Source organism: Jatropha curcas, unplaced genomic scaffold, assembly GCF_041381405.1.
Source record: "Jatropha curcas cultivar XTBG-Jc1 unplaced genomic scaffold, XTBG_Jcur_1.0 HiC_scaffold_102_pilon, whole genome shotgun sequence".
In the NCBI taxonomy this organism is placed as follows: Eukaryota; Viridiplantae; Streptophyta; class Magnoliopsida; order Malpighiales; family Euphorbiaceae; genus Jatropha; species Jatropha curcas.
Window position 1 is genome coordinate 38,036 of NW_028322357.1, and position 11,590 is coordinate 49,625.

The 11,590-nt window shown below is 34.0% G+C and overlaps 2 protein-coding genes and 1 pseudogene across 2 annotated transcripts; all 3 read right to left on the minus strand.

Annotated features, from left to right (window-relative positions):
- Positions 1-2,834: 2,834 nt before the first annotated feature.
- LOC105631907 (uncharacterized) lies at positions 2,835-6,625 on the minus strand. The gene is given in 2 exon segments (XM_089716857.1): positions 2,835-3,204; positions 5,839-6,625. Coding segments are annotated over 2 exon segments (669 nt in total). The 5' UTR covers positions 6,413-6,625; the 3' UTR covers positions 2,835-3,109.
- LOC149492140 (uncharacterized) lies at positions 2,835-9,296 on the minus strand. Its single transcript, XM_089716856.1, has 6 exons — positions 8,925-9,296; positions 8,088-8,199; positions 7,829-8,003; positions 7,433-7,676; positions 6,871-6,941; positions 2,835-3,204 (listed from the first exon to the last, which is right to left on the minus strand). The coding sequence occupies exons 1-6, from the start codon at positions 9,175-9,177 to the stop codon at positions 3,181-3,183; spliced, it is 879 nt and encodes a 292-aa protein (XP_089572982.1). The 5' UTR covers positions 9,178-9,296; the 3' UTR covers positions 2,835-3,180.
- Positions 9,297-9,439: 143 nt separating this feature from the next.
- On the minus strand, positions 9,440-10,547 carry LOC149492141 (pentatricopeptide repeat-containing protein At5g19020, mitochondrial pseudogene; annotated as a pseudogene).
- Between the last annotated feature and the right edge of the window lie 1,043 nt (positions 10,548-11,590).

Consider the following 11,590-nt stretch of genomic DNA (forward strand, 5'->3'; position numbering starts at 1 on the left):
CACTTTATTTACAAATTAAAAAATAGTTTTTATTTATATTTCTTATAATTAAGTAATCCCTTCAACCTCCTTGTTCGTGTTTAGATTTATAGATGTATAGATTAAATTTATAGATTCGTTGGTTGGGGTTTCATGAGAATTGCTTGAGAAATAGGTTCCACAATTGCTTTGTTTCGTTTCGGACGTTTTGGTGGTAGGCACAAATAGTCAATATCTTAGTATTATGTTTTTATTAATATTAATATTTCGGAGGCAATTATATAATAGTCAATCTCTTAAGCTATAGTAATAATAATAGCTTAATAATAGTTATATAGCTATTAATGTAATCATAATAATTCTTAATATATGAGTTATTGCAATATTTAATATATAATATTTATAATTTAAATTAAAAACATAACAAGTCAAGTTAGTTTTCATTTTGGAAAATTTTCCTTACGTTCTACTTTTATTTTTTCATTATTTATTTATTTATTTATTTTTTGGTATGATATTATTTCACATTAAAAATTACTAGGTATTGAGGTATTACTTTAAATCTTTTTGGTTATCAAAAGTTTATTTGCTTGACTATCAAAAGCTTGATACAATTTCATGTGTAGGTCTCTTTCTTAAACATCGAGGTATATGTTTCCTTAAATTAAGGTAAGTTGAAAAAATAAAAGTACCAAGATTTTAGTTCATTAAATTAGTATTAAATTAATTATAAAATATTTAATGTAAACTATAACATTTGATTATTAGATATCGCGAGTGAATTCAAAATTTATAGAGTTGGAGCTAAAGATTCAACACTAGAGAAGTATATGTTGTGTTAAAAAATATTATTATTATTGTATATGTTGTGTTAAAAAATAATTGTAAAATTTTTTATTGTTATAATAATTTGATCTTTTTAAAATTACTATATAATGTTAATATTGTCCATTAATATTCTAACATTTTTATAACTTTTAATTATAAAATAATTGGATGAATGAGAATATTCATAGTAAAAAGGCTAATATTTAAAGTCAGTTAGCAATCTTATCATTGAAAACAATGTAAATATTATCTATAACTTGCCTACTCAATTAAGAATTATAAAAATTAATATTTTAATATAATAATAATAAATAATTATTTGAACTCATATTAAATTTTCTCATTACGTTTTATTAGTATGAATAGATAATTAATATTTATTTACAACAACTTCTATCAAGAGTAAGTTAATAACATATTATTTTATAAACTATAAATTATATTTTTTATAATATTTTTTATTTTATTAATTCATGAAATCCTAGTTCATGATATTTGTTTCTCAATTGATTTTAGAGTAGGTGAAAACATCAAAGGAAAATGAAAATGATTTAGAGTAGTTCACTCACAATAATTTGCAGCTTATAAACATGCACGATTTGTTTAGATTTTTATTTTTTCATTCTATATAAAGGGCTTGAACCTAAAGCTTGCTCCCTTTATACTGCTCGTGTACTGTCATTATCAACAAAACAAAATGTTTAAAAAATTACTTTCTAGTCAAATTCCTCCACTTGCAAGGAGCTATGGTAGCCAACGCGCTGAATTTTTCAAAACTGAACAAATATATGCTAAGGGAAATGACTATTATCATACAGTTAGAGAATATGAAAAATACCAAAAAAACAAGATATCAAAGAAACAGTATGCCCAATCTCTTGACACTACAAGCATAAGAGAGTCTACAAAAATGTATTTTTGGAAAAATGGCAAAAATATTGCAGAACGAAAAGGTTTAACAGGTGAAGAACTTACGGAAAGTATAAATAAATACGTGGAGGAGATGTTGGCTAATTCCTACTTCAACAGGATTGATGAGTTTGAGGTATAACACTTTATTTTGTTGTTTTTCATATTATTAGATATTAAATTTTAACTAGCTCTTTTTTTTTTTTTTTTTTTTTTTTTTTTTTAAATGAACAGCGCGAAGAGGAGAGTAAAAAAAATAAACAGCGCGAAGAGGAGAGTAAAAAATGACGAAGACCGAACATATAGAGCAAAATAGTATTTTTAATATGAATTATGATTTGTTTCTGGTTTGCTATCAATAGGAAATATAAATAAATGCTAGTATCTATTATGTCATGTGTTGCTTCTTCCACTTATAGTTCTAGAAATATTATGTTATCTGTTACTTCTAGATGTTTTATGTAATTTTGGAATTTAAAGCTATGTTTTATGAAATTTCCGAATGAGTTTCATATTTCCCTGGATTTCATGCTATATTCTAATGTTTATTTTATTTGTTCCCAGTTTGTACTAAAAGAAAAGGAAAGAGATAAAAGATAACGTGGTATATAATCAACTCACCGATAACAAATAATTAAAAAAATAAATATAATTTTTAAGTGGGAAGTGAGAAGTGGAAGCAGTAGAAAAATTAAATTAATTAGATAAAGAGTAGAGTCTAAAACTCAATTCTGTCAGCAAAGATTAATATAAATTTTAGCTATACTCTAAGAGTGACTAATCATCTAAATAAAAAAAACAGGCTATTTTTGATTGATTTTGTAAATGATGATGTCTTGAGTCATCTTTAAGCCAACAGAATGATTTGGGAATCAAAGGACTCATCTGCTAAATTCACAGTACAAGTATCTTATGATTTGTGCAATGAAAGAAAGCGAACTACAATACAACAATTCTATTTACTAATTTTACTTCGACAAAAGCTAATAGGAAGTGAATGAAAGGCTGACTGACTGGCTGAGCAAATGCATAATGTACTTCCATGGCAAAAGACTAGTCCCAGGCATCCAAGAGACCAATACCAATATACCAAGAGCAGGGTAAAATAAACTCAAATATTAAAATGAAAAATATCTATTTGGCATGCATCATATATTCAAATATGTATGAATGTGTTTATTCCATTGAACTTGTATATTCTTCCAGAAATGAAATATTATCACTATTGAGTTTGTATATCTTTTCAGAAATGAAGATAATCTCCCAAGAAAAGCAGATACAGGAATCTTGAAGATGAGCCACCGCCAGATCATAGGATTAGAAATTGTGTTCTGACCAAGAGTGCAATCTTCTAGAGAAAATGAACAGTCAAAATCTGGAAGGCGAACACATACTAAAGAGGAGAAACATATAAAGGGGCCCTGACAATGAAACCATCACAATTAGCGATGATCTCCTCCTCCATTAGCAGCCACATTGGCCAAAGCCCTACAAGTGTCATAAGACTCGAGTTATGATCATAACAACAGAACACATGTTTGGACACATCATACACTCACCAATGTTGGTACTCTTAAAATAGTGTGAACATCCAATAAATGTAATTAAATAGACAGTCCCCAAAATTTTTGAACATGAAATAGACTTGGAAAATGCTTTGAACATGCAACGCTGTTCAATGACACCATAAAGAAAAATATGATTTACTTAAACTAACAGGGGGCATAACAAATGATAAGGACTGTAATCTTAAACCTAAGCACTTCCACAATCAGGACTTGCCGAATTCCTCCATTTCACTCGTTGACCGTCGAGCATAAGATTTACTCCGTTTCAAGTGCAAGATGCAATATACCTTTTTAGTAGACAAGTTTGTTCTGAATCTGGCATCATAGTGCTGAACACTTAAAAACACCAGATATAGGTGCGTTAAAGCAACTAATGTGGCGTTTGGCTAACATATGATAAAGTGGCACATCTTACATCGTGGGGGATCTTACAATGGGAAACAATAATAATAATAATAATGCATAGTGAATTGCATAATCAGCCCAACGGAATCAAAATATAAAGAAAGCGATATTTTACTGGTTTAATTGCGACTTGTACATCTTTGCCAGCACAGTTGCACATAAAACAAATATAAAATGTTTCACCAAGCAAACGCCATTTTCTGAAGCCTGGATATTCGGATGATAATAAAAATGCTCTACAGGAACATCAATACTAGTACAGGCATGTACGTTTCAGAATTCTTTGGCGAGCACAAAAATATTCATTCATTTTCCATTTTGAGTTTCATTGCAAAAAGCAAATAAACTACTAACTCAAAATTAAAATTCACATCCGCATAAAACCATAGATGCATGCTTTTAATAGCAATAAAAATTACCAAACACAAAAACAATTAGAACGATTATTCCAGAATAAATAAATCAACTGATTTTGCCAAGATTATTAAAAAAAAAAAAAAAGAAACTGAATTATTTTATTACTTAATAAAAAAAAGAAATAAATAGTGTTTTAAAAGATAACTACTAACTATGGTCTGGAAAAGACCCAAATAGGAGGAGGTTGACTCTCGCCGAGCTCAAAAGGATAACCATGTGAGATGCTATGATCTTCTAGACTAAAAACCCCAGTGTCACAACCCCCATAAGGCTTTCCAGTATACCTATAGTAAGCGGGCGGATCATTACTGAAGTAGATACAATTTGGCCTCAATCCAGGATAGTCACTAGCTGATACAGAAAATGACTCGTTGGCGCCAAGGAAAACGACAGCATCACCTAAACAATCCACGGGTTCTAGAGTCTGCTTTTCAAAATCTATCTTTCCAAGATCAAACCATACCGTCTTCGAAGGAAAGCGATCGAGGAGATCAAAAGATTCAGGACAAAACAAGGACCCATCTTCTCGAATACTGGATTGATATCTAATCACAATAAGAATATCTCCTTGGGGCAATTCAACCAAGTATCGGCAGCGAGAAAACTTCACTTTTGAAATTTCTTTCGGGGGCTTTAATGAACCTTGGCTGTAAGTATATTTGATTACCTTACTTACTGGAAAAGATGGGTTTTTGAGATCCCAAGCTTGAACATAGCCAACACCATTAATGGCGTAAAACAATTGATGTTTCTTAGAATATATAATATCGTCAAAAGGTACAACAAATTGATTACCTAAACAAGTCCAAGAGGAGTCTCCAATTCTACAAAAGGCAAGTTCATTGTCATGATTATAGATAATCATAATGGTGCAACTGCCATCCTTAGGAGGCGATGAAATAGCGATCTTATGCACAACCAGTGGGATCACAAGTTCTTTATCTGTATTAAAATGCTGCTTCAATTTTCTATTGAAATTTTGGTTCCATTTTCTGTTGAAAATAAACCTCCGGTAATGCTCCAACGTTTCGAAACGCATCAGACGTGGTTCCTTTCGGACAGATGGAAGTGATAAGATTTCAGTAAAAACGTTGGAAGAGAGAATGTTGGCTAAAAAAAATCCAGGATACCTATGATTGTCAAAACCCAACCAGCCGCGGGAAGAAACTATACATCGCGCTTTAGAAATCTCCTTTGGCAGCCTACGGTTCATTGGCTTCAGAAATTTATTCTCCGCCGGATTAAAGAGAAGGAAAGTCACCGAATATTGATTTACAGCAGTGTCTCTTTTGACAGAATTCTCAGGAGGAAGCAGTAATAAAGGTAATGGCAAGGAAATTTCTGAAGTAGAAAAGCTTCTGTATACAAGTGGTGGTGGTGATTTTGGGTTTAAAAGGCAAGAAAAGTTTAAATCTTTTTTAAGGTTTCGAAGAATCATACTGATATGGGCCGGTGAGAAAAGTGGCAGCATCATCTTGGCCGTCTTTGGAAGAAAGCAATGTGTTTGTTGGAAGAACGCAACCTTTTTAACTCTATGTGCGTAGAGAGACCAGACCTTTTTAACTTTATGTGCGTAGTGAGAAAGTTTTAATCTTGTTTGTTATATAGGGCACGGAGAAACTCAGAACCCGTGATGGTTTGTAGTTGTATCATAAATTACTACATGTCCGAATCCTAATAGGAGTAGGACTAGTACTACTAATATCTATAAATTAACTCTATGATAATTTACCTTCACTCCCTCCTTTCCAAGGCAACTTATCGATCTCTTTAGCCCCAGTATATTTGACACAATCCTCGGCCTGCGACTGCAAATCAAACTCCATTGCTTTCTTCAATCCCTTGCATCCGGGCTTGACGCACTTGCGAGATCTTGGCCCGCAGCAGAACTCAACAAATAGTACAGAAAAGAGAAATAGAGCCAAGAAGCCGCAAATGTAGGAAATGGAAGGGACATTGATGGCAAGGTGAAAGGAAGAGTTAGAGAGGAGGATTTATAGGGAGCAAAAGATATAAGAAAAGTAAGAAGGTAGAAGAAATATCCCTGAGAAGAGGACGAGAATCAAGATTAGAATGTCAAGGGTGGCTGATGGAGAGTGTTTACAAAGAAGAGCAGAAGAAGAAGAAGAAGAAGAAGAAGAAGAAGTTGGATTAGGGTTAGGGTTTGATGAAGAATAAGAAGATAATTTGAGGGGTTTTGAAGAGGAAGAGCGAGAGGGCATGGTGTAAAGGAGTCGGTGCATGTTAAACACAGAAATGATGGAAAAATAGGGAGGGTTTTTTAACAGAGACTGCTCCTTGTGCATATGTTTTTTTTTTTTTTTTTTAACCTTTTTCTATTTTTCATATTTTTCTCATGACAGGAAGAGCGTGGTGGTGGGAGGAGGCGCATGGTGGCGGCGTCGGTGGGTGACTAGCACGTGCCGAGGATGAGAATGGAAAAGTGAAGGCTTTTCTTGAAAAAGATAAAATTACTTCCTTGGTTTAATGTAATAAACAAAGAAATGTCTTTAGGTATACGATAAAAAAAAGAAATTTAAAGTTAGATTTAATTATTATTTTTGTAGTACTGAGATAGAAGAATTTTACTGCAAGATTGTGCTAAAATATGTATAATTTTATTTTAATCAACCAATTATGAAGCATCAATTTTGTAATATTAGAATAAATTTTCTGATGAGTTGGTCCAGCCTGAAAGAAGCATTGCAGAATACATGCTGGCCAAGGCAAATATCAGGTGAAAGAATGTATATGAATAACTCACAGGCCGTGCCTCTTTTTCCTTCTTATCTTTTCCTTCTTCCAACTGTTCTTCAAGAAGAGGTTTCTTTGCATCTGGAACAAAAGATTAGCAACATTTGCATTCAACTGCAAGGTTTAATTTTCCAAATATAGTAAAGAATATTTGCTTTGCAGATACAGGAACCATATATTGACTTGGTGATGCTATATTCGAAGACATCTTTGGACCCGTTGAAGAAATAAAAAGCCTATAATTATTCACCAGACAACTCCAAATTTCGATGTGATCAATAGACAAATAGCTTTAACATTTCTATGGTGGCATCAGCAGAAGTAGGCAAGGTCCACAGTTTACTTTTGGGGTATTGAGCAAAAACTACAGGAGGCAGCAGGAAAAATCAATGGTGACAACTCATAGGCAGCATAGTTGCTTGCCTCGGGACTAAGTCTGACTTCAAATCAAACAAGGATTTTTTTTTTTTTTTTTTAATACATTTTCTCATCATAGTGCATAAAAAAGGTTGCATCAAGAATTCTTTTCCCCAGTTATAAAGATTACCAGATGACTTAGTTATAAAGATTACCAGATGACTTAGGTGAAGACGGTGGTGACAGAAATGTCGTTGAAGTCCCAGCACGAACAGCAGAGTGTAGGACTGAGAGAACTGTTGTAAGCATCCCAAGCACAAGTGTGCTTGTAGAGACTGCTTTTGTACTTTTGTGGAGACCATTGCATGCATAATCGCGTGGTTCACTAGATAGACCGGTATGGCAAACATAAGCACAATACACTGATATCACTGAAGCAGGTAATAGGCTTCCATTAGCCTAATTGAAATTCCAGCCACAATGATATTGCAAGTTAAACAACTGTTACTTCCATAAATGTTAGAATGTAATGCAAATCAGATAGTTAAAGCCATAGGATAACACTTTTGTGGAAAATCAATGAAATATATAAAAAATAATCTTATCCTCACCGTAGGATGTAATGCTATTATAGCAAATACAAATGCCAGAATCATGATCATGACAATGAAGAAGACATTGAGGCCACAGTCCTGGCCAGACGGCTTGAACCACAAAAATAAAATGCCAGAGAATGTGAATGCTGCAAGATAGCACACGATTGACACAACAGGTAACGCAATATACCTAAAAACAAGCAATTCAAGGATTAGAAATAAAACAGTAATGATGAGAAAGAATACTTAGAAGACACATAAATTTGAGGGCAACCATTTCTGTTCATCTTTCTCAACCCATGCATCATTCCACGAGTGCGTAAAGTCTAGCAATATAATCACTTGAAACAACAAAAATAGGCCTGCTCCAAATTTTGATGCAATTCCTGCTAGTAAGTTTCACATGCATTGGTCAACTATGACGTTCAGCATCAAATATCAGGGAAGGTTAAAACAACAATTCATTACAAATTGTTACCAACAAAGGCAATATTATAGGCCAAGGGAAGTGTAATCATTGAAGGAAAAGGAAATAAATGAACAAAAGATTATCTCAACTTTGAAAAGCAATAGTCATTTTTCCGTGCTTTCATGCAAAGCTAATCGGGGGGGGGGGGGGGGGAGAGATTTGATAGAGGATTCCTGGAAAACAAATATATTCCCAAAGAAGTTGCACTTTGCACAGGCCATAAAGTTTAGGTCCATGTCAATAGAACTATTCTTGCGAACGAATGGATTGGATCGAATTGGAAAATGGAAATTCCAAGTATTAAGAAAACCATAAAATTCCTCGTTTAAATAGAAACTATTGTATCATTAAAAACAATAATATCCTTATTAGACATACAATTATATCAATTCAAGGACCACACATTCCTCAGCTATCCCGGGTCTATGTTGCACGAAATGGAAACTCAGAAATGTGGAAACAATACAGGTAAATGAGTAATTTTACACAGGAGAACAATTTTTTATACGGGAAAGCACATGCAGAAACGTTTCCAAAACGCATATCCTAGTTGAGAGTTTCCTGCATCATAGTCCCCGGTTAAGGAAAATCAGCTAAATATGATGACTGTACTAAATAAATGTTCCAGGGAGCTTAACTGACCATCAATTGAGATGATAACATTGGGCATGAAGAACATGAGGTCGACAAGCAAAAGCCAGATCATCATCTTTGCAATCCTTCCACCATGATGCCATGAGTCAAGCTTATCATTTTCGTCTTTCACGCCAATCATAATTAGAGCAAATATTGCAAAGAACAAGAAATTCGCTAAGCTAACGTGAATTACTGCTTGTATTTGTAACCATTCCTCGGAGTGCGTATCAGAAGAGTTTATCCCTGAACCATGTATCATATGAGATTCTTATAACTGAATTATAAGTCTCGTTTCACTGATTTCAAAACATTATGTGTGTAACCAGAAATCATTGCGCTCCAGGAAAAAACATCTCTCTCAGGCATCTCATTGAACAATTGCCTTGCCTGATCAATCGTGTGATTTCGTATAAATCCTGCAATAAGGGCATTCCAAGAAGCAACGTTGTCCTTGCTGCCAATTCCAAATTGCAAACAAGCCTCATTCATCCTACCACAAGCTGCATAAAAATGGATAAGTGTTGCCTGTATAAAGCCCTATGAATCAAAACTCATCTTTACAGCAATACTGTGAAATTGCTGACCCTAGCCTATTGTCATTGTTCTCCCACATGCAGAAATCAAATCGACCATCGTAACATCATTAGGTACCAACCCAATGGATACCACGGACCGATACATCATGAAAGCTTCATTTAACTTTTCTACTCTAACATAACCATCAATTATAGTACTCCATGAAACCACATCTTTAGACGGGATCTCCTCAAACACCTCTTTAGCCAAATCAATGAAACCTGCTTTCGCGTACCCATTTAACATTACATTCCATGAGACTATATTCCTCTCAGGCATCTCATCAAACAAAGATCTTGCCTCAACTAAACTTGAACAAACACAATACATATGCAACAAATTGGTTGAAATAAGAACAAACGCATCAAACGTCATCTTGATGGTCAGTCCATGAAGCATTCTACAACCCCAAATCCCTCCTAGATGAGAACAAGCAGAGATAACAGTTGCCAGAGTCACTTCATTAGGAGCCACACCTGCACTTCTCATCTCCTTAAAAAGCTCAATCGCATTACTCAAACAATCATTTTGGGCAAAACCCATGATTATAGTAGTATAGGACACACAACCTTTTGCAGGCATTACCTCAAACAACTTGCGGGCATCTTTTAAGTTTCCGGACTTGACATACCCAGCAATCATTATGTTATAAGACACAGGATCTGAACTGGGACATAAATCAAACATGGACTTAGCATCAGCTAAAAGCCCACATTTTGCGTACATGTTAATCAAGCTGTTGTGTATGAAAGTGTTCGAATCAAGGCCGGATTTGAAAACAACGCAATGAATTTGTTGGCCTTGACAGATAGCCGAATGGATTGAGCAAGATTTTAGAGCCGAGACCAAAGCCTGCCCGTAGTTGGAGTCCTTTTGGTCTGATCTGGGATTGACGAGATCGTGGAGATGGAGAAGTAGTTTTTCCTGTTGCTGGGTAAAATGAAGGTTTTTGAATGATTTGGTAGATACCCATTTGAAACTGAATACCGACGGGATTAAAGGAGAAGAGGTGACAAATCGGAGAAGGAATTCGGATTTGGAAGACAGTATCATCAGACGAGACCATGAGAACCTTTTTGCAATTTCAAAGTGGAAAAACAGAGGCAACTGATTTTGGAGGGAACCACACGGCAGCGTTTGATAATATTATTATTCAAACAAAACGAAAAAAAAATATTAAGGATAGATGATAATAATATTGTTATTTTATTTATGACTTTTGAAACAATATTAATCGTATCCTTAATTTTATTAAATATTAAAAAAAGAAACTGAATGATTTTATTCCTTAATAAAAAAAAGAAATAGATAGTGTTTAAAACATTAATGATTTTTGTAATATTAGTTAACACAGCACAACTAAACACTGGTTTTGTAATCAGACGAATGCAGCTCTGTTAATAGAAAAGAGAAAGCAGTGATTGTCTGTCTGGGGAAATTTTCGTAAAAAAGATTCATGGCATTGGCTACAAAATCAAATCATTCAATCAATATATATATATATATATATGGTTGAGAGTTAAAAGATAACTACTAACTATTGTCTGGGAAAGACCCAAATAGGAGGAGACAGACTCTCGTGGAGCTCAAAAGGATGACCAGGCAAGATGCTATGATCTTTAGACTAAAAACAACAATGTCAAAACCCCCCATAAGGCTTTTCAATATACCTATAGGAAGCGGGCGGATCATTATTGAAGTAGATACAATTTGGTATTAATTCATGATAGTCTCTAGTTGATACAGAAAATGACTCGTTAGCGCCAAGGAAGACCACAGCATCACCTAAACAATCCACGGGTTCTAGAGGCTGCTTTTCAAAGTCTATCTTTCCAAGATCAAAACATACAGTCTTCGAAGGAAAGCGATCAAGGAGATTAAAAGATTCAGGAAAAAACAAGGATCTATCTTCTCGAATACTGGATTGATATCTAATCACTATAAGAATATCTCCTTGTGGCAATTCAACCAAGTATCGGCAGCGAGAAAACTTCACTCTTCAAATTTCTTTCGGGGGCTCTAATGAACATTGGCTGTAAGTATATTCGATTACCTTACTAATTGGAAAAGATTGGTTTTTGAGATCCCATGTTTGA